Source organism: Choloepus didactylus, chromosome 12 (assembly GCF_015220235.1).
Source record: "Choloepus didactylus isolate mChoDid1 chromosome 12, mChoDid1.pri, whole genome shotgun sequence".
NCBI classification, from domain to species: Eukaryota; Metazoa; Chordata; class Mammalia; order Pilosa; family Megalonychidae; genus Choloepus; species Choloepus didactylus.
In genome coordinates this window covers 88582848-88607306 of record NC_051318.1, presented here as the reverse complement: position 1 = coordinate 88607306, position 24459 = coordinate 88582848, and the positions used below count along the sequence as shown (strand labels likewise).

The 24459-nt window shown below is 36.5% G+C and overlaps 1 protein-coding gene across 4 annotated transcripts in view; it reads right to left on the bottom strand.

Annotated features, from left to right (window-relative positions):
• Window positions 1-24459, bottom strand: part of AKAP11 (A-kinase anchoring protein 11) — a 55070-nt gene that overhangs the window by 16079 nt on the left and 14532 nt on the right. For all 4 annotated transcript variants that reach the window (XM_037799758.1, XM_037799757.1, XM_037799760.1 and 1 more), the window contains exons 3-8: window positions 19113-19229; window positions 16120-16167; window positions 14593-14727; window positions 12960-13224; window positions 7853-12371; window positions 3797-3952 (exon numbers count right to left, since the gene is read on the bottom strand). In XM_037799758.1, the coding sequence (XP_037655686.1) occupies window positions 3797-3952; window positions 7853-12371; window positions 12960-13224; window positions 14593-14727; window positions 16120-16167; window positions 19113-19229 (5240 nt within the window). The remainder of the gene's footprint in view (window positions 1-3796; window positions 3953-7852; window positions 12372-12959; window positions 13225-14592; window positions 14728-16119; window positions 16168-19112; window positions 19230-24459) is intronic.

Here is a 24459-nt window from a genome sequence, read left to right as displayed (position 1 = left end):
TTCCAAAACGAGCCGAGAGATCACTCTGGTGGGCACTCTTACGCACACTTTAGACAACCTTTTTTAGGTTCTAAAGAATTGGGGTAGCTGGTGGTGGATACCTGAAACTATTAAACTACAACCCAGAACCCATGAATCTCGAAGACAGTTGTATAAAAATGTAGCTTATGAGGGGTGACAGTGGGATTGGGAATGCCATAAGGACCAAACTCCACTTTGTCTAGTTTATGGATCGATGTGTAGAAAAGTAGGGGAAGCAAACAAACAGACAAAGGTAACTAGTGTTCTTTTTTACTTCAATTGCTCTTTTTCACTCTAATTATTATTCTTGTTATTTTTGTGTGTGTGCTAATGAAGGTGTCAGGGATTGATTTAGGTGATGAATGTACAACTATGTAATGGTACTGTAAACAATCGAAAGTACAATTTGTTTTGTATGACTGCGTGATATGTGAATATATCTCAATAAAATGATGATTAAAAAAAAAAAAAAAGAAAAGGAAGAGGGAGGGAGAGAGGAGAAAGAAAGAAGGAGGGAGAGAGAGAAAAGGGGAGAGACAGGGAGAGAGGGGGAGGGGAGAGAGAGAAAGGGAGGAAGGGAGGGAAGGAAAGGAAGAAAGGAAGAAATGGTAAATGCAGCAAAAGGCTAAAAGTTGGTGGATCTGGGTATCTGGGTATGGGTATGTTGGAGTTCTCTGTATGGGTTTGTATTATTTTTCCAACTGTCCTATAGGTTTGAGATTATTTCAAAATAAAGTTTCAAAACAACAAAAAACACACCAAAAAAAAAAAAAAAAAAAAAAAAAAAAAAAAACATAGCATGAAATGCAGATGAGAGGGGGGCACAGGGGAGGGGTGTGAGACTCTTGGCATTGGTGGTGTTATCTGACTCTTTATTCTACTTTGATCTAAGGTTATCTTTTCTTTTGCTGCTTCCTAGTTGTAATGTTTTTTTTCCTCCTTTCTTTTTTCTTTTTCTTTTGCCTCTCTACCTTCTTTGATTCTTCCTCCTGCTCTGTGGAAGAAATGTAGATGTCCTTATATAGATAGTGGTGAAGGTGGTGAACACATGAATATGTGACTATACAGGGAACCATCGATTGTTTACTTAGGATGGAATGTATGGCGTGTGAACAAAACCATCTTAAAAAAATAAAATAGGCTGATGATGAAAACTTGAGGGCAATATACTGAGTGAAATAAGCCAGACACATAAGGACAAATATTGCAGGGTGTCACTGATAGGAACTAATTATAATACGTAAACTCATAGACATGAAATATAAGGTACCAAGACATAGAACAAGGCTAAAGAATGGGGAGCGGTTGCTTTGTATGAGCAGAGTGTTCAACTAGGATGAACTTAAACGTCTGGAAATGAACAGGGCTGACGGTAGCTCATTGTGAGAATAACTAACAGTGCCAAATGGTGTGTGAATGTGGTGAAACGGGAAGCTCAGAGTCATGTATGTTACCAGAAGGAAAGTTGGAAGCTAAAAAATGGGAATGTATAAAACAGTAAACCTTGTGGTGGGCAATGTCCAAGATTAACTGTACAAGTATTAGAAATCTCTTTCATGAACCAGAACACATGTATGACATTACAACTAGAAGTTAATAACAGAGGGGCATATAGGGAAAAAAATATATACCTATTGCAAACTATATACTACAGTTAGCAGCATTTCAACATTCTTTCATAAACAGTAACAAATGTACTATACAAATGCTATGAGTCAACAATGGAGGGAGGGTGGTTAGGGGTATGGGAGGATTTGAGTTTCCTTTTCATTTTTCTTTTCTTCTTTGTCTTTATTTCTTTTCTGGAGTAATAAAAATGTTCTAAAAATTGAACAAGAATTGTGGTGATGGATGCACAGCTGTATGATGGTACTGGGGGCAACTGATTGCACCCTTCGATCTTTGGATAACCATACAGTATGTGAACAATCACAATAATAATAATTAAAAAAAGACAGCATATAAAGCACATATTTTAAAGTGCACTCCACGATCAGCTGTGCATATTCTTGGGCCCCTCGGTGGACCTCATGAATCTTTGTCTCTGGGAAGTGAGGTCCCAGAAACTGTGTATTTAACAAGTATATTCCCAATGCTAGATCAGCCCCACTGTCTTTTGCCTTGTGCCTATACCCTAACACCACAAGCATGGTTAGGTCACATTAAGTAAGAGTGTGGTCAATTAAAACCACATGTCTTTTTCTGACAAAATACTATTAAGTCAGGTTTACCCGTGCTAAATGTAAATAATTAATTTTCTGAACCTGAAGGCATTATCACGTTAAATATGATTATTTTAACCTCGGTGTGATTCGGTCTGTTTGAACCTTGCTTCTCTTGATCGGATCCTCTTTTCAGCCTTGTTTTGAGTCATCCACAAATAATGGGTATGCTGTATCACTAATAAAATAATGCTAAAGAGACAGAACAAGACAGATCCTGGTAGATGCCTCTCTCTTTTCATCAAATTAGATAATATGCTGCAGAATTGTTAGACTGGCCACAAGTCCTCCCGATGCCACTAGCTTCTACCCGTAGTTCTCCCATTTTAACACCAGAGGATTTCCTAAGCAACAATATCAACCCTCATCAAAATCCCAGGAGCCTCTGTGTTTCTCAAAGATGAGAAAATAAATTGTGTTAATAGTATATTCTGGATAAAATTATGGAAAAAGGTCAAATTATGATTTGTGATACCATCCCTCTTCCCTCTGCCAGTTTCAAAAACTGCTTTTCTGAGCTGGATTTTAAAGAAATATTGGTGGTTTGCATAAGCATTATAAAAAAACTATGACAAAATAGTTAACTTATAAAAATATTAAGACTCACAGGTTAATTCAGGCATCAAATCAAAACACTCTGAGATGAGTTCTAAGAGGTGAAAAGTCATTTTCCTTTCCTTATGCTACTACCTCCCCCTCCTCCAACCATCTCACCTTCCCCTCCTAGCAAGCCAATGCCAAGGGCTCCTTTCAAAGGCAGCCTCACGGGTCCTTTCCACACCAGCCCGAGACCGGAATACACTGAGAATCTTTTCCTCTATTTAGACTCAACTATGGATGGTATTTATTATTTCCAATTATCAGTTAATGTGGATAAAGATTTTATGGAATTTTATAGGTTATTCAGGAATGCCTTTAGGGTAATGCTAAAATAAGAAAAACAATTTTATCATAATTAATAACATATTCCAAAGATGTTATTATGGTGGCCATTATGAATAAAGTTAAACAATGAAGCACCTCTGGCTGTACAAAACCATATTTTAATAATGGGTTTGATTTATGTATTTTCAAAAATTCAAGCATTAGATGCTCTAGGTCATTTTGCCCTAGAACAGCAGGACAAGCAGAGAACATCTCCACCATACTCCCAAAGATGCTATTGTAACTAGTATCAACAAATTACAGGCCCATTTTGATGTCTTTTACAGATAACTGTCCTTTTTTCTGTACTCTAAAGACTAGAAAGGAACCCTCTTTAAAGTGTGAAAAAACAAATGTTTTTCCTCAAAAATTCATTAAGCCCAGGAAAATTTTAAATATATTTCACCTTAACTATTGGCACACACAGTGAAAATTAGCTCAACTAATTACTGTATTTTTAAAAACGTCAAAAATCATTAGAGACATACTGTAAAAAATAAAATGTATTTGCAAAACAATGGCAGATTTTTTAAATTCAGAAGTTTCTAATAATACCTCATGTAAATTTATAGTTCCCTTCTGAGATCTGAGGACATCAACTACACAATTATATGCAAACTTTCAGTTACCTTTCACTTAGATGATGAAAACTGCTGCTTTCATCCTGGTGTTCATCCTCGAAACTTAAATTGGACCAGCTCCCAGTGCTGTCATCACCAATACTGAGGTTCAGCTGCTGGCTACCAAAGGACTCAGTTGACTGAAAGTCTTCATTTTCTCTTGAACTAAAAAAAAATATATATATATATTCAAACCAAAAACATTATGGATTCTGAGTAAGACTATGAATTTGATGAAAAGATGACAAAAACAAGAAGTGATACACAGAGTCAGACCAATGGTCCATCTCACCTTTATTTGAGAGTGCAGAGAAAGAGACTTAGCAGGACCGCATATTAACTTCAAAGTTACCTACTGTCTCTTACGGGTCCATCCCTGGTGCATCATTTATCTATAGCCTCCTTAAAAACTGTGGAAGAACTCAAGTTCCTTAAGTTTATCATCTGTTACATAAAGCAGTATTTTGTTTGTATTAAAAGGAAGCACTTTATGGTTTTAAGAACAAAAAAATGAGTTCAAGGAATTCTAGTATTTGTCAATCAAGTCTAAATTCAAACTAGCCAAATCTCTTCAAGAATTCGAGCTTGGATCATAACTGTTCCTGTTTTATTTTTTCATGAAACAATATTTTATTTATTTTTATTTCATCTTCACAGGAAGGCCCATTCATGGATCAATTACTGTAAACCACCCTCTATATTTTATTCCCAACATGGAATTGTTTTTAAACATGGAGTCAGGTGGCATGAATCTTCTGCTCAAAACCTTCCAACTGCTTCTCTCCAACTGGAATAAAAGCCCAATCTTTTATAAATAAAAGGATGACATACTATCTGATCACTCTCCTAACCTCCTCACTGTCTCCTACTACTTCCCCTGGCTCACTCGGCTTCAGCCACCAGAGCCTAACTGCTGTTACCCAAACATGCAGTCTCGCCCCTTTGCCTGGAACACTTGTTCTCCAGATTCCCACGTGACTTATTCTCTCTCCACCTCTGGCTCTTTGCTCAAACATTACTTTGTCAGTGATGCTTCCCCTGCCACCCTATTCAAAATTGCAAACCACCCCCAACTGCCACTGCCCACAATCAGCACCAGCACTCTAAATCCCTTCCTTGCTTTATTTTTCCTCCAAAGCACTTAGCACTCCATGACATAGTACATTTTTACTTGTTAACTGTGCCTTCCTCCACTACAACATAAGATCCAAGAGAACACAGATTTGTACCTGCCTTATTTACTTCTCTATCCCCAGTGCCTAGAATAGCCCTTAAACTACCCCACCCCCACCCCTGCAACCCCGTTGTGCTACTGATAGAGCAACCACAATTGTATCGGCCATTCTAGGGAAAGGGACAGTAGTGAAATCATCCAATATACTTTAAAAAAAAATAAGCCATTTGACTATAAACAGAGATGCAACCAGAACATTATATACCAAGGTTCATAGCAGCATTATTCACAACAGCTCAAAGGTGGAAACCACCCAAGGGTCCATCAACAGATGAACGGACAAACAAAATGTGGTATATATACCTAATGGAATGTTATTCAGTCATGAAAAGGAATGACATTCTGATACTTGCTATAGCATGTATGAATCTTGAAAACATTATGCTAAATGAAATAAGCCAGACTCAAAGGACAAGTATTATATGATTCCACTTACATGAAATGTCTAGAATGAACAAATTCAGAAAGTACATTAGAGGTCACCAGGGCTTAAGAGAGCAGGGATGGGGATAGTGAATTATTGCCTGATAGTAGTTTCTGTTGGGTAATGGATGGTGGTGAGGGCAGCATATTGTGAATGTAATTAATACCACACTTAAAAATGGTGAAAAAGGGAAACTTTGTCATATATGTTACAACAATAAAATTTGAAAAAATAATCCATTTGAATGATTGTAAGATAATTTTAACTTTAGAAATAGAAAATGCAGAACAGTAAATTTTACATGCTAGAGTCCACTTTTAATAGTCAGCACTTAGAGAACCCTAGCACAATTATTAAGAAAGGAAGAGAAAGAAGAAAAGAACTACAAAGTAATATTTTACCATTGATCAGAGATTGCAATTGGACAGCAATGGCTTACAGGAAGAACTACAGGTGCTTACCTCCTCACCCAGCCCTAAGAAGGGACCGTGAGAATTCTGATGAATCAACAGCAAAGGCATTTGCTAGGCTGGTGGGGTAATATCTTAGAGAAACTCTAGTCTAAGGGAGAGTCTTTGTTTTCCTCCCACTTCTGTTTGAGGAAAAGTGCTTCACTGTAGGAAGGCCTGGCTGACTACCACTTAACCACTTGAATATTTATTAACCATTTATTATGTGTCTATCATTGTACTGGGAACTAGCATGTAGCTATTAACAAAGAAAATGTGGGTCTCGCACAGAGGCCCATGGACTTTTTCTGTAAAGGGCTAGACAGTAAATATGCATGTGAGCCATATGGTCTCTGTTACAACTACTCGATTCTGCCACTTGTAGCTCAAAAGCAGCCATTCCAGGATTCCTGTTTTGAATGACAGAAATGTTCTGGTAATGGATGGTGGTGATGGGAGCACAATATTGTGAATGTAATTAACAGCACTGACATATATACCTGAATGTAATTAAAAAGGAAAATGTTAGAATATATATATACTATATATATATATATATACTAACAGAATAAGAATTTTTTAAAAAAATCCATGGAAGTACACTACACAGACAGTGAACCCTAAGTTAAACCACGGACTATAGTTATTAACACAATTATAAAAACGTGCTATCATCAACTGTAACAAATGCTCCACAACAATGCAAGGTGTTGGTGATGGGGTAGTGTATGGAATACTACATTTTGTGCATAATTATTCCATAAACCCACAACCTCTCAAAGAAAAAAGAAAAAGCAACCATGGATGATTTGTTAACAAATGAATGTGGCCATGTTCCTACAAACTTCATTTATAAACACTGAAATCTGAATTTCACATAATCCTCACATCACAAAATCTACTTCTTTTGATTTTTGTTCAACCATTTAAAAAAATGTAATAACCATTCTTAGTTTGCAGATTGGATCCACGGGCTATCCTTTGTCTCTCCCTGATTTACCAGAAGGAGGCAGCCTCATTAAAGCAAGGAGAGACCTTCCCTAGGTCACCAGAAACCTTCGGCCTCTCTTCTTTCACAACCCTCTCGAGAGAATGCTACGGAACAACTGGATTCCAGGGGTCTGGCTAGACTACATCTTCCTCTTACATGATGGATAAGAAAGGAGGCAGTCATTCTGTCATTTTACCAAAAGCTGCTCAAAAATCTGGAGTATCATGGGAAAACTAAGTTCCACCTCAAATCAAAGGATTTTCTCTTCTCAGTGAGACTAACAAATATAATTCTGCAAACTAACAACAAAGCCCAGTTCTGATGTTTTCTCAGGGAGGAAGAAGGTCAAAAGAAAAACTATAACTAAATTGCTAGCATGACTAGCATAACATACACCTATGGAAGGATAACGCACTATAAGATTATAAGAAAGAATCCCTTAGACTGTGGGCCTATGAAAAGAGAGGTGGTGGCAGTGTGGGTGGGGGGACGGTAGTATTTGAAGGAAGTTTTGCTTTCTTCCTCATAGCAGTCTGGTTAAAACATGGTCTTCATATGAAAACTTACCTTTGTGAACAGCAAAAGAAAATAAAAATAGAAATTTAATCTTGGACTAGTAAATTAACATAGTGATACTCCATATTTTCTGGATAAAATTCTCCAGATGTTTCTTTGATTCAGATTTAACTACTTTACAGCTGTGTGAACCTGGGTAAGTTGTTCTTCATCTCTAAACCTCATGTTCCAGCTCTGTAAAGAGATAAGACCTTCTCTCAAAGGCTATTGTGGGACCAGGTGAGACAAGGAATATGAAAGCCCTGTGTGAAGCAAGAAACGATACACAATATAATGGGGAAATTTTTCGATAATTTCGTTAATCATAACTTTCTGAATAGGACCTAAGACATACATAATCGAGTACTGCTTTTCATTTTAGCATAAACGCCAAAAGAAATCTGCAACTTACCTGCCAGCGGCATGGCCAACATTCATCATGGCAGACGTCAGTATTTCTGTGGAAAGGCTATCAGCAAAGCTAACGCCTTCTTGCCCAATTCCACTGTCAGCTGCCAAACTGGTGTTGCTCAGCTCTCTCTCTGCTTTTCCAATAGCTTCGGCCACTATCTTCTCAGCCAGCACTGTCTTCTGATCAAGATTAACATGGATCTGAGGCACATCGAGATGGAAAATTCTAGATTTCTGATAGATTTTGCTAAACTTTGAATTAGAAACTGACTTACTACCAGCAAATGAATCCTGTCCAAAAAAGTGCTGTGATGCATTTCCAGTGCAATCGTGGAGCTCCTTCAGGTTACAAAATCTGCAAGCTTCATTTACAAGAGGTGACAACTTTTCTGCATAAGTAATCCTATCTGCTGATTTTGTGGTCTTGGATACTTGGAAAACTGCAGATTCTAAACTCAGCTCTAAAGTGTCATCCACTACTTTTTCTGCATACTGTTCTATAGCTTCAGTGGCATTCTCTCCAAAACCATATTCATTTAATCTGTCTGTACTGTGGTAAAATCTGAGAGTTTGCGAGGAAGACTGAAGAGACGTGGGAAATTCTGATTCAACATGAGACTTAGTATCTTCATCACATTCAGACTTTTCACAAAGGCAAGAATCTGTTAAAGATTTTGGCAAGCCAACTGTAGACTCTGTTAGCTCTTTTTTAACATCTCTTGTTATGCTGTGAGCCAGAAAGGCTGAAAAACTATACAGTTCAGAGCACTCATTTCGATACATGTCCTGTGTCCTTTCACAACTTTGATTTTTACAAAGGTAGTCTCCATTTCTGGTAGTTTGTCTTTTTTTATCTACTTCTTGGTGGTGGTCTTTATTTAAGATCATTAGCAGCTCATTCTTGGATTTGACCTGTGAACCGTGCACAGGGAACATTTTTGCACTGCACGTCATTTTGGTTGACTTAGCTGCTTCTTGTAATCCCGACTTAATAGATCTATACGCAAGCCTATTGGCATACTGATCCATTATTAACTCACTGTTACCACCTTCCTGTTTTAGTATTTGGATAATATGACCTGCATATTCGTCGGTCACACTTTCACAGCTGGGATACTTACATGTCAGACCCAACGTACAAGAACTTGGTGGTACTGAAAGAATAAATGGATCCACTTCTTTTGGATGTATCACAGCCTCTATATCCAACTTGTCTTCTGTTCTATAATCACGGTCACCTCTTTTGAAACAGAAATCATCAACATAACAATAGTTCTTTTTTCTGAAAAGCATACAACTTCTAAATTTTGCTATTTTCTCAGCTTCTGTGATCACCTCTGCCGCCATATCACCTGCAAAATTCCGCAATATTTGTAAATTTTCATCTGAGCAACCTGAAAAAGGAGACACACTTCTTTGACTTTGGACATCTAAGTAAGAGCTTTTAACCTTGGGTTCTTGACTTATTTTATTATCTAAATGGGAAGCTGCCATTTCTGTTGCAAGAGAAATGATGTGTGTAGCTAATGCTTCTGCAAACTGAACTTTCTTCACTGAGGGCTCCAACTTCACATCCACTTCTGGGTGCTCTTCACTTTCACTACTTTCAACTTCTTCTGAAAGAGATCTCATGAGTTTCAGCATAAACTCTTCTTTTTCTATAGTATTTTGTTCATTTTCAGACAAACTACCAACAGATGGGTTGTGAGGTGTAGATGGTGGTGTGGCAGGGGCAAATTCTTTGGCTAATTCTCCCTTGAGCTTTTTGGTTAACTTCTTAATGTCCCATTCAGAATTAGCCTGGGATGGCACTAGAGGAGTTGATGGAGGAGTATCAGGTATTACATTTCCGTCTTTGATTTTCTGTTTATCTTCTACCTGCAAACCATCTACACAGGAAAGCACTGTAGAAGAGAGGGTGTGTGAATGAGGAAAGGGGTTTTCTTGCCCAAAAGGCAAGGGCTCAAGTGCTGTATTACTCAAGTTATGCTTTTTCACTGGTTTATCCTTAACAAGTTCCTTCAAATCATGCTTCTGAACCGCTACAGTTGAACAAGGTAGTGGTGTCTCTAAAGAAAATCCATGGGCCACGGGACCTTTACATTCTGGAACACAATCCATTCCTCCTGAAAGTGAATAATGAGTTAAGTGATCTTGATCATCAAGAAATTTGGGGAACTTTTCCAAGGTCAGCCGTGACTCTTCTCCAGGAACAGGCAAATCTTCTTTGTTTACCACATTTCTTTCTGTATTTGGGATCACTGATTTGCTTTTATCTATGGAATGTTTAATAATATATTTAGATAATCGGTCAGCAAACATGTCCTTAGGGTCAGCTTCACTCTGTGATTCTGTGCGTTCGCAATGGAAAAGAGGAGTTTCTCCCCCTACCATTTTAGTTAAATAACCTGTGTGTTCTTCAGCTGTTTTAGTACCTTTGAATGATGTCATTGACTCTAAGGTTTCATTTACTATTGTGTGCACCATTGCCGCAGAAAAGTTGTTAATAATTGTGGGATCATTTAATTCTGAAGAGCTTTGCCTTTCAATGTCATCATTGGTTGATTTAGGATCATTCTGGTTACCTGGATTGTGTTCTGAAGGCAAACAAATATTTCTGAGGCAAGCTACTTCCTTTCCTTTGCTTTTTGTGATAACATCAGCTTGGGTAGGATCACCATTTGAATTACTCTCATCAGAAGGCAGATGAGACTTTGCCTGATAGCTATTAGGTGATATGTGGTAGGGAAGAAGGGCACTTCCTGCCAAGGGCACTGGTATCGAAGTAAAGATCCCGGAAGTACAAAACAAGGCCTGCTGTACTGTGTATTCTTTTTTATATTCCTGCGTTGGTTTTGTCACCATAATTGCTTGGTTGTTAAAAGTAGGGGAAAATGTGAAGGTCTGTGTTGCTGGCCCTGCTTTTTCTGCACTCACATAATTTATGTTATCTGTAGAAACACTAACTGCTGCCTTTGTTGTGAAAGTCACATCAACCTGTGATAGCTCAATGAATGCCTCCTGTATTACAGATTCAGACAAATCTTTTGCATACGACTTCACTACTTTGTCTTCATAGTCAAACGACCAATGCTGTGCAGATGCAGGTGTTGGGGGATATGAAAACTGGCAAACTTCCATGATGCCTTCAAAAACAAGCTCTTCTGCAAGATCTGCAGCAAATCTAGCAACTGTGTTTGTGAATATCTGCTTCTTGACGAATTGCAAATCATTTAAAGCATTTGATAAAGCTTCACTCACCAAAAAATTAGCCAGTCCACTAATGGCACGCTCTTTCAGGGAAAACGCATGCTGCCTTCTCAGTTCATTAAAAGCCATCTGAAAAATGGATGATGTCAATTTGATGGCTAAGTGGCACAGCGCGTTAGTGCATGACGAGACTCCTTTCTGTAAGTCTTTAAATGCACTGCCAAAACTTTTTTCCACAAGATCTGCTGCAAATTTCTGAATGCTATCTTTAATCATTAAGGATTTATTTTTAGATTTACTTTGTTGATCAAGGTTTCCATGCTTAAAAGCCACAGAGTTATCTTCTCCCTTTTTAATACTATTAACGTGTGACATCGCATTAGTGTGCTGTGTATGCAGAACTGAGCCTAGTACCTCACATGAAACACTATCTGCATAATCCCCATAAGTATAATAAATGGAATCATGATTTTCATGAACCCTACTTCCACCAATATCTGTTTGGCAAAAACATTCAGCCAGAGTACAGCCTCCAAGAGGACTAAAAGCAGAGGATCGAATGGGGCTAAACAAACCGCTGTCTTCCCCCGATGCCTTCACTGGGCGAGGAGACTCCGGAGCATCACACAAGTTACTATATGGGGATTCTGGCTTACGAGGAGTCGGTTTTCTGATGTTAGCTGGGAGAGCTGGACAATCAAACTTGAATTTTTGAGGGTTCATAGCAGTGGTGACAGAGCACGATTTCTCATGTTTGTGCCCTTTCACCTGCGATGGCTTCCCTACGACAGGATCTTTTATAAATAGACAAGAAGTCTCTAAAGTTTGTTCTAGTTCATCAAACTGATCAAAACTGTCAAAAAATTCACTTACTTCAGAGTCTGAATCCTCTACATCATCTTTCATCACAGGAATTTTAGGCAGCTCTAGTTTTGCTTTTAAACTTTTCTGATATCCCTCTTCATCCAAGAAAATAACAGGGCTTGGGCTCGAGCATTCTGATTCAGATGAGTAGACTGGAGAAGAAGAAAACAATGTTTTCTGTATATCACTACCTTGATCTGAAGCATTAGATGACCGATAGAAACTCCTTTGGATCCAAGGCTCAGAAATTGATGTTGTGACTGAAGTTTTCACAGAAGGTAGCTCTTTATGTCCCAGAATATTTATTAAGGAAGTTGAGGGTTTAGCCAATGACTTCTGCTGCCCAGAGCTAACCAGAATTCTTAAATCATGAGTTTCTAAATGGTAACCGGAAATAGTCTGGGAAGCAGCATCACACTGGCTCCTTAGTGCAGTAATGTTTATCCCTGTTGGAAAAGAATAAAAAGATTAAATTATTCTTGAATAAAACTTTTGAAAATTTAACTTGGGAATAATTTGACTTTAAAAGCATGAAATATTTATTTTTAACATAAGTGCTTTCTAAACTATGTTGTTTAACAAAAAGATTCATCCCAGGTCACACCTGGAAGCAAATGTACCTTTCAGTAAAATAATTTCATTTTTGCCTGACTGGGGTACCCGTCTATGGAATGCTCAGCAGGCTACCTGCCCCCTGTGTGTTAAAAACATTAATATGGTGACTCTTGAAGCTAACTCTTCTGAAATCTGAACTTAGGTATGTTCCAGTCACTTAAGGTAACAGGGTAAAGAATTCATAAACAGGACCACCTAAGAAAAAAAAGAAATTACAAAACTAAAAAAAATAGACAACTATGAACTTAAAAATCACAAGAAAATTAATTCTTCAGGCAATCAGGAAAAAAGGTTAAAATGTTTAAATGGGATCAAGTTTCAAAATAACTTTCCATAGAGCAAGTCTGCCCTAAAACTTTCAAAACTGAACTTTAAATGTGAATCCCCCATTTCCAAAAAAGGGCTAGCAGAAAACAAACCATCGGTATATGGTTTTGAAGTCTCTTCCTCTTCTAAGTGCTCAAAAGCAGTGACAAAATCATCCTCTATGGAAGACACCGACTGGTTGGTATCGTCATCATCTTCATTAGCGGGCTCAAGTTCGTGCCTCTGACGCAAGTATGTTTCCAGGGTGTATCTTATTCCAGTAGCATATTTACTTAGAAGACTAAATATAAAATCAATTCTGAGTCTTGGTAATGTAGGCGACACTCTCATGACACAAAGCATTCCAGAATGATGACTCTTCGGGTAGATGAGAGATGACAAAAGCAATTTTAATTTCAAATATGAAACATAATGTCTAGAAGTGAAGCCTAAAAATAAGACACTCTTAGAAAAAACAAGAAACGTATGCATCCCGGAGGCTCCCTGGCTTTGTAATATTTCCTTCTTTTCTTCATCCTCTCTGTACATCTCTTACTTCCCAATCTTTTCTTCTCCCATCTCTCTTATCCAGGTATTCAGATTCTACCCATCCTGTTCTCCTTAAATCTTACAGAAACTCCCATCTATTTCCACTCCTTTGGTAATTACGGTTTCCTGTGTTACTGTACAGCCCTGCCATAGTCCTTATTTACTATTTCACCTATCTCACCAACTAGGTTGCAAATTGCTTGAGGGCAGAAACCACATAGTATCTTATTCTTGTATCCTACTTTCCTACAGTTTCCAGCATGATGCCACCTTCTCTCCTATCATAAATTTCTTTAGTATTAAACACCTTATAACAATGTTTGTAGCTTTCATTAGGAATACAAGTTACTAGATTTTTTTCCATGTTTATTATCTAAAGAATGCAAATGTTGACAAATGATTTAATTTAAAAATTAAAAACCAAATATAAAAGCTAATTACATCTTAAATCCTAGCAAATAAAGCCAAGTAAATATGAATGAAGAATACAATTAAGGAAATGAGGCAAACAGCTACTCTTATCTGTAGCTCTCATTGAACACAGAATTATTATATAACTAGAATAATGATCCAATTTTGGACCTGCTTGTTCAGTTATGAACAGTTTACCTCCTAAAATGCAAAGTATTTTTCTCTGATATGTTATCAACAAATCACACTTAATAAGCAAGTAAAAGCTGAATGTTTTAAAATCAACCACCTGTCCAAAACAATAACATTTTTGTTTATAATAAAGAACTTATTTCAAGATGTCCACCTTACATAGACTTTTTTTTTTACCAGAAAATCAACTGAAGTACAGTCTCTGAAACATATTGTACAATATTTACGAAAATGTGAAATTGGCCAAAAAGGGAAAAAAGTCCTTATAGCTTACCCCAAGGTATAAGTTCAAGACATTCAGAAATAATAAAATTTCAGAAAAAACATTACTGCTTACTTGCATACCATTTATGGAACTTCGTACATGGAAAAATCTAATTTATAAGTTATGACCAAAATTATTCTGCTCTTCAATAATTTTAATACTCCATGAGTTAGATTTCTTATGAATCATATTTTCTTAAGATAGCATTAAAAAAAAAAGAAAGAAATTTCATCTAAGCCTTTAAAGGTTTAATGCTCTGTTTCAAATGTTATTATAAAATCTGCTGTAAAAAGCTCATCTGAAAACTAGAAATGATCTATAAAAGTTACCTGATTTATAGGACTATTGTTTATATCTGATGATCTATTTATATCCTTCATACAAATAATTTCATTTTCATTCAGACTGCAGAAGTGGAGTGAATTCAGAAGATCTGGAAGTTCCAAAGAAACTGCAGCTAAATCCTAATTTAAAATAATAACACAATAAATAACACCACAGAACAACACTTTTGTTAAGGTTCTTATAACATGGGCCCTATACAGAAGGTCTACTGGTAAATACATTTTCTGGTTCATAATATTTAACATATATAGTTTAACCAATTTTTAAAGAACTCATACATAAAATGTACTAAAATCATTCATTTAAAACTGGCTTTTTCTGTATAGCCTTTAAAAAAAAAAATTCTACATGGTTCCTCATGCATCCATAACAATTAGGCATTTACTAAACATTTTTTAGCAAACGTCAACCTTAGGTTTAACATTGGAATTTTTCAAACAGGATTCTTGGCTATAAAATGTACTTCTTCAGAGCTTCTGTTCTAACTCTGTAAAATACAATTATATTAGATTTTAACTGAAATTTTTATGAAAATGTACTGGAAAGAGAAATAGCTTTTATTTTTTGTATGTGCTTGCCCTTTTTATGTAAATATTTTACCCAGTTAAAAAATTATCAAAGTCTTTGACCCCTTATAGAGCACTTTCCTTTATAAACATGGTTTTATCAGTAACACTTAAAAAGGGAAGTAGAGAATTAGAAAAATACTTTGGAACACTTCTCTTTCCAGTCTTATGTTCTTAGGAGTGGTATCTTTTGTTTTCCCTCTGCCCCAAATATTACAAGGGCACAATCAAAACATACAGAAGGATTTTCATTCATAATCACCTGATATGCTATTCAGAAGGAACTAAATAATGTTTCTTACTTTATTAGAGACTTTACTGCCACAAAAGGAAGTACATGGCCATCACACATTCTTCAAGCTGCAGCACCAAGCACAAAAAGTAGGCCTACTGTGTGTACAAGAGCTTCAACCACTCTTTATAAAACTGCAGAGCTTTCCTTTCCTGATCCTAATCTCAAATATCAGTTCCTCTGTAAATACCAACCTAAATCAAACTCGGTAAAATTTTTGCATTGGCTACTGGTTTATGTATTTTGTCTTTGAAATTCAACTTTATCTTAATTAAAATGTAAGAACTTTTACTGTTGAAGTCAGATTATAAAAACCATCTACACAGAAAACAAGTCCTACATTCTACATTATGCACAGAATGGAGAGAAAGTCAGCCTGCGGTTCACGACCTTCTCAGATAACCAACTTTTGTGGTCTTCCAACCTAAAGCTGCTTTTTGTAACAAGAATCCTCAAATGAAAATGCTAAAAGTGAGAATGCCCAAAAGCACACTCAAAAGTTGACCTCAAAATGTCACCTTTTAACTTTAAACAAGAATGATATCAAGGAGTTTAGGGTAAATTTGGGGCTACTTAAGGTAAATTTTTTCTGTTCTCAAAATCTGTTTCAAATAATCTTTCATGGCCCTTTCCTGTTAATAAATTATCCATACCTGTATATGAGCAGCATCTGTTTCTTCATTAAAGCCTAAGAATGTGACCTGAATAAAAAAGCAATAAAATTCTATTAACACAAGTGTTGATTCTTACATTAGTCCAATTTTTGACAGGGATGAGAAACAGATAAAAAGCACAAGAAATATTAAAAATGCTGACTGTCCTTGGACAGGATAGTAATTTTTTCAGAGATGATCAAAGATGACCAAAGATTTGGCTTCATAACACAGTTCTTGAACCTCCCCTAGCAAGTGCAATCAATTCTACCTCCAAAATATATTTCAGATACACCCACTTCTTTCCATTCCCACTGCACTACTAAAACCCTGCCCCACGTGACATGGGGAGGAACTGTCAGGTCACTTCCCTGCCAAAACGATTCCCTGCTTTCCAGTGCAAAGTCCTAACTGAGGCTCCAAAGTGCTGAGTTAGCTGATGCCTTTCCATGTTCCCTCACTTTCATGCCCAAGGGATACACATAGGCCTCCTTTCAGGTCTGGGGCATGCCGGGTACTTTCCTGTGTCAGGCCTTTGCAGTAGTGCCCCCTGCCAGGGTCTCAGTTCCTTCCATGTCTAAGTGCCTGGCTCCTCCTCTTCCTTCAAGTTTCAGATCAGTGTCACCTCTGCAGGGAGGCTTTTCCTGGATAGACCCCTCAAGGCTACCTCCTCACTGATTCTCAGTGATTTCATCATCTAGTTCCTTGAATGCCTTTATCGAGACATTACTCTGCAGGGATTTATATACATTAAATTATTAAAGAATATCTAACGGCATGAGGAAAAAAATGTTTTTTTTTTAAAGATACTCTTTTACTAAAAGTCCACATGTGCATCACATTTTACAAAAACAGAACACGTTCTGTGCCCTTGGCCCTTCCCAAATCCCTACCAAAGGAAGGGGGGTCCTCAGACAGCAATGGGGACAGAGTTCCCACCCCAAAAGCTCAGGGCTGCCCCAGGTACCCCAGAACCCCTGTCCTTGCCAGGAGGTCCAGGGAGGGCAATCAGTTTATTAAGTAAAAAGGACAAGTTATAGGAAATATAGAAGGAGTATATATACAATTTTGATTTTATTTAAATAAATATATGCATGGAAAATAATACTGGAAGGCAAAACACCAAACTATAAGCAGTAACTAACTGGATGATGGAGTTACAGGTGATCTTATTTTTTCCTACTTTTTCCCCTTTCTGTGGGATTTTTTTCCCCCCTAATTCATAAAATTAATGATAGGCATTTTCTTTTACATATGTTCAGTATTTTTTATTTTCTACAAGAAGTATGTACTACTATAGTTTTAAGAAGTGTTATTTTAAAAATTATATTCTTTTTATATCTTTGCATGATAGTAAGAAGTCTTTTCCATTTGAAGATACAACTGTCTGAACTGTCTACTAAGCAAGTAAATATTGTGGCTAAAAGACAAAACACGTAAGTGACAGCAAAACAGATGATCAATTCTCAAAGTATTAGGGGGAAAGCAGGAGAGCTAAAATATTAAGCATCACTGAATATCCTTTTCCTCTCTTTCTGATGATCCAGATATTAAGTTAGAATCTTAAATTACCCTGGAATCTTTGTTCTGATCAATGATTGTTACCACTTCACAGAAATGTTAATTAATTTCCAGGTGTCTAAGCAAATTGCTTAGCCTCTAGGAGTCTGTCTCCTCACCTATAAATATTAAGACAATATGATTTCCCTCCCACGGTTGTGAGGGTTAATTAGATAATGTGGAATAAAGCGCGCATAACAGGCACTCAATGTTGTTAATTTCCTTCCTTCTTCAAAAAAGATACTTTGAGATGTGCACACCCTAAAGTGGGAAAGAAATGCTGTCTATTCTCTCAAGTTTCCTTTTACTGACTAAAAAAAAAAAAAAAGAAAGAAAAGAAGCTTACATGGGATTCTGGAAATGCCAGTAGAGTTTTATTTGTCCCATTTAGCAAGGAAGGTCTCGCCAAGGAATGTGGGCTCTGAAGATATGGCGTAAGCAGCCCGGGAGATACGGGCTGGAAAACTGTTTGAGGGCAGGAGGACACAGGAGACTGTCATGCACGGGAACAACTGACTAGATTAAGAGTGGCTTTGCTTTACTAAATAAGGTGAAAAGGGGTAACAGAGAAGAAAAGGCTAAAGAGCCACAGAAATTGAGACGACACAAAAGGAAGAGGCTGTCTGGTCACAGAACACTATGGGTCTCACAGTCGTGCTCATCTTCCTAAGGGACTACGTCAACTACAGTTTCTCAGGAAGTCAAAAGGAAATCATTCACAAAAACAGGAAAAATAAAGATTTTTAATTAGAACCCTCATTTCAAAAAAAAATGTTTTTTAACTTAACATATTCATCAGCTTTGAGCTGTAGCAACCTGAGACCATACATAGCTCCCTTATTTAGTAACATAAATGTGATAACCATGGATGCATTAAGGAAAAAAATCTTCCTCCTTTTTTATAGTAAGTTCAAATAAAGAAGGGAAACCTTAGATGTAGCAGAGAAATAGGTGAGCAAGATGTACATCTTATTAAAACCCAGTAACAGTGTCAAGTAATAGAGTAAGTACCTTAATTTCCAAGATAAGTTTTTCATTACTTTCTTAACTTTGAAGCAAAGCATTGAATTTCAGCTGTCAAGAAAATTAATATTAATCCAAAAAAAACAAATAAGAAATAAGCATATATTTTATTTTTCAGAATAGAAAAAAATTAGTGTTATAGCACTAGCTGTTGGATAGAGTAGCAAACTTCTAATACAGTGTTATATGTCCAGTGAGTGGTCAATAATCCCCATGCATTGAATTAAATATGCTCATTATAATAAATTAAGACAATTGTGCTATCTGGTAGACTGATGCTTTGCTTTAATACATGAATTAATTAGTAAAGACTTGAAGCTTTTTAAAAATACGTCATTCAGTCCTTCAAATATGCATGAAAGTACGCTGAGCTTTATTAGGAAAAGGTTTAGAAAGTAATAATGTCAAACCTCAGTTACACTGGCATGTTCATCCTGCTTTAAACATTCCTCTGCTGAAACACTGCATAATTCCTTCTCACTCTGTAATAAAGACTTTACAGACAGGAACACACCTTCGCTGAAGCTCTGAAAGAAAAGACAATCTTTAATTCTAAAACAATAAAAGATCCCAGAGATATCCTAGTTGTAGATGGAGAGTCAGTGATTTTCCAATTAATATTAACTCAGTGCCTCTTGATATCATATGCAGAAATGAATCCTGCCAAGAAGAAAAAAAGGATTATACATGGTTGCCACATGCCCAAAACACAGACACCAAAGCCTAGGAACTCAACTTACAGGAGGACCATGTAGGCCCTCACTCCAGGCTCACTTTCTCTCACTTTACACTAAAAGCTAGCAGGCTGGGTTCCTAATTTCCAAGTCACTGGCAGAATAGAAACAGCAATTTATATCAGGGGTGAGAATATCTGAGAACTATAGTGCAGCATGCCAACAATAGCAATTATTACCACAACAAAGTTAGGGAAGGATAAAAGAGAGAATAACCCAAAGTGGGGTTTTTCAAGGGTCTTAGGGCAGCTGAATAGGGTGAAAATGAAGGAGGGTGTTTGAGGTTGGGGGTGGGAGGGACACAAGTGTGAATGAACAAAAGGGGGAAAATGTTACAGAAAGAAATGATGAGCAGTATAGTCAGACATAAATAGGACATTCATTTTCTTCTACCATATTACACTTTCACTGATTTACCGATTTGCTTTTCCATCAGAAATGTCCTATCCCTCAATCATAATAAATCTCTCAAGTTTCCTACTGCATTACTTGTACATTAAGATCATTTAACCTATGTTGTAACATATTACAATTATTGTACTCACATATATATAAATTTGTCTTTCCTACCCATTAGACTATATTACTCAGGTCAAACAGTGTATTTTACTCATTTTGGCACCCTAGATTTCAGTACTTTACTTATTGCAGGGACTCAACAAATATTTGCTAATATTAATAAACTAAGAATTAATGGAAACCTTCAGTCTAAGAGAAAAGAGATACAAATATAAAACCAAAGAAAAAAAAAAAGATGTAATGTTAAATTTGAATTCAAACTATGGATATGAACTCAAGATTCTTTAAATATATGCCCTACCTTTTCCCACTGAAAGGTCCCAGAAGCAATGACTCTCAAGTGTAACGAACATATACGCAGCACCCAAATTTTGGTTTCTAAATACCACTCCTGACTAAAAAGGACTAGAGCTCCTTAGAAAAATGGCTGCTTCTGGGTTGGAGGAAGAGAAAGTATGAAGAGTCTGCAACATCTTACTGAGCCAGAATGCAAAGAAATGTTTAAAGACTAATTTCAAAATAGCATAGGCGCCAACTTGAAAGGATCCCCACTGGCCAAATTTGGGACAATTTTGGCATTGGCATCAAAGACAATAAAAAATGCTAATGGTCTATAGCTACTGAATTTTTTTATAAAAATCTATGAGTCCATTAAACCAGAGAGGAAAAAATGGAGGGGAAGGGAAAAGCTCTGATTTACACAAGAATGCCAGCTGACAAATATAGACGAAATGACAAAATTAGCAAATCCCATTTGTAATCTCCAATGTAATAACTGATTTAGGAAAGGATCATCAATGTATCCTAAAACCACTGAGGAACAAGATACTCACATAGTTTCACAGTATCACCCTACGACTTACGTGCCTTTATCAATATGTACCTCCTGATCTGATACAGTGGAATGACGACATCACCGCCTACCTTGCAGGTGTTCCTGCTGAACCCAGGGGAAAACAGATGAACCAAGAATATAGGGGTTTTCTACAGGAAAACTAGCCTGGACTTGTCCAAAGACTCAACATTATGAGAAAAGAAACAGGCAATAGAACTGTCTGGCTCGGGAAGACCAAAGAGACACAACAGCCAACTGCAGCGATTGAACCTTAACTGAATCCTAGACAAGGGTGAGAGTAAACTTACAGGGCCATTTGAGACGACGAGGGAAATCTGTGTATGGACTGTGTGTCAGATGATGTTCTGAACTGTTGGCGTTCTTAGGGGTGGTAATAGAGTTCAGGTTCTTGAGAGATACATGCTAACACATTCAGATATGAAGCATAATAATGTCTGCAGTGGATTTTCATACAGCTTGCCAGGGATGGAATGGGTATGGGAAGATGTTAACAAAGTGAATCTAAAGGAAGATTATATGGGGCAGTCATTGTATTGTTTGTTTTTTTCCAATTTGTCTGTGGGCTTGAAAATATAGAAAATCTAAAAGAAATGTTTTTTTTTTTGTTAATGAACGGACATTTTCATTCTAACACACAAATAAGAAATCAAAGAATGAAAATACATGAAATGTGAAATCTGAACTTGCACTATCGATATAAGCTAATGACACTATTGGAGCAAAGGACACTGCTAAACCCAGATCTTGGGTTCTTTGGAGAAACAGCCAATTTCAGGTCTAGGGAAGGGAAAGGAGAAGATGAAACTGATATCCTGTCATACCAGAAAGCAAGGAAGGACTCAAAAAACTATGAGCCTGAGACAAAAACAAACACAGGGCACCAGCTTGAAGGAGCTTCCAGAGACCAAGTAAGTTTGGAACCATGTGAGCAACTTTAAATAAATATATAAATGTAAATAAATTAATTGTATTAATAAATGTAAATAAATAAATGATTGAAAATATAAAATTTAAAAATCTATGAATCCAGAGCAATACTAATTTAAAAACAAATAAATATATAAAAGACAGGGGAATAAACTCATTTGCTACCACTGGAGGTGACTATTATACCAACTCATTAATCTGAAAATTGGTAATTAAAAGGTATTTACCCTGCCTTTATAGGAGAAATTATAGGTCATCCAAGGTTTATAAGGGAAGGCTTTTCTTTAAGAAGAAAGACAGCTAACAAATGTAAAAGGAATGATAGAATTAGGAAAATCACCATTTTGCAATTCCCATGCAATTAGGACTCAGGCAAGGGTCGCTAAGCGATGCCAGAAACATTAAGTGAAAGGCTGTTGGAAACGGGAGATATCTGCTATGGCCAAAGAATCATCCCTTTCATTTGCTAACCAAAATAGGGGGAAACACACTTGTACAACAGAGATCTCTGGCAGGGTTACCACCTTAATCAACTGATCAATTTTAGCACTGAGTGTAGGAAATCCCAAAATTCTCCTCACACCATCCTGTAAAGTATTCTTGCCAAAAATGTTTAACTTAAATCCAATCAAGCCTTTACACCTTATTTCCTATTTACATGAATTAAGAAAAGAGAAGAACAAGTTAAATAGCACCATGGGAAAACAACCAGACAAATCTAGGATGTGGGATATTCTACAAAAAATCGGCCTAGTGGATTCAAGAAGTTAGTCTTGAATTATTAAAAAGAGAGAGAGAGAGAGAAAGAAAGAGAATATTTCAGACCAAAAGAAATGAAGAAATGTTAAAAAGTCATAACTGCCAAAGGCAATGAAGAATCAAGGAGCCTAAACTGGATCCAAAAGGGGGTAGGGAGAGTGGGGAGAGACTGTAAAAGACATTTTAGGGATAATAAAGGAAATTTGAGTCTTACTGAGTATTAAATATTAGGTAATTCTAGTTAATTTTCTTGGATGTGATAATGGTGTAACTGTTAGGTGGGAGGATGTTGTTAGTTTAATGAGAAGCAGGCTAAAGTGTTCTGGGGGGAAGAGACTTTCATGATGATCGCTTTCAAATGATTCTGTAAACAAGTAAATACACACACATACAAACATACAAAGCAATTAGGACAAAATATTAACAGGAAGAAGGTATACAAGTTTATATGTGGGTATAATATGCATTTAACTTTTCTATAGGCTCACAAATTTTTATAGTAAAATGTTAAAAAAATTTAATGAGGTAGAAACTCAAGCTGCTTTTTATTTTTAGAACACTTATTTCACTATAAAATTGCAATCTCTATCTTTCACACAAAGTAAAGTCAAATCTAGAGAACTCAAATATACCTTTCAATTTCCATATTAACCAATAGGGAAGTTTTTGTCATGCGGGTGTTAACAAGTAAAGGCACTAAAGATGATACATGTGTGTCTGTAACACATACATATAAACAGTAAATAATATTTAGATTCACATACTTTTACCTAAAAGGATTTCCAAGTATTCAAGAAATTCAAATCAAATCTTTACTGGGTACCTAATATGGATAATGTGCTGAATAACAAAAGGCACTGAAATGATAAAAGTATGAAACTTAAGCTACCTCCTAATTCTTAAATCTCAGGCAATATGCTGGTAAATTCAAATCAAATAGGTAGATAATATCATGCTTGGAGAATATAGCCCCCAGCTCTCTATTATATTCTGCAAATACATTATTCAATTATAATTTAAAGCAGTCCAATTTAATTATTAATTTAAAGCTATGGGTCCAATTGCCAATCTGAAACAAGTACAATAAATACACTAGTTTCCCAAAAGTAGAAACACAGAGAAAATAGTTTTTATTGTACTCTTTTAGATTAAAAAGTAGATCCATTAAATTTAAAGGTACTTTGCCTGAAAACATATTGAGCATTTTACTTAAAAATCTAAGTTACATACTGTTTAAAAGTAAGTTTATCTTATATTTTGCAACTCTGCAGATCCCTGTAGATTTGGGAGCCATTCTTTTAGAGCTAGTGGGCAAACCCATCAATTTATTTATTTAGTTATTTATTTATTTTTTTTTTGGAATGATAACTGTTAGAACTTCATTTCCAAAGCCAGAATCCCTCCCTGGGCTTACGACAGGAAGGAGGCCTTTGGCCCAAAACCCATAATATTTTTCTAGCTCTCTGAAAAAAATGACTTAAGTATTAGATGAAAAAGCAAGCTTTGAAGCTTATAGGAACACTCGAAATTGGAAGTTGGAAAGATCAGTAAAGGAGACAGGAGTTATCAAAAAAAGAAAAGGAAAGCTAGAAGTAACAAAAGAAATCAAAGACCGTTTTAACATGCAAGGATTGGTCAACAGTGTCATATAATGCAGAAAATGAAGCTAGTAAAAGGGTTAACGAAGACCTCTAACCATTTCCATTATCTATTCTCCCCTTCTTCCTTTAAAGTAATGCCTCCCCTTGGGCATGACTGACTTAAAAACTACATTTTCCAGCTTCCTTCACACATGATTCAGCCACGTGCCTAAGTTCAGCTGATAGGATGTGAGGAGAAGTTGTGTGTGCAATTTTTGGGTCTTCTCCTTAAAGACAATGCTATTAGCCCTGTACTTCTTCTCTTTCCCCTTTCCATAGGCTAGAACTCAGATATCAGTGACCCATGTTTCAAACACTGCAA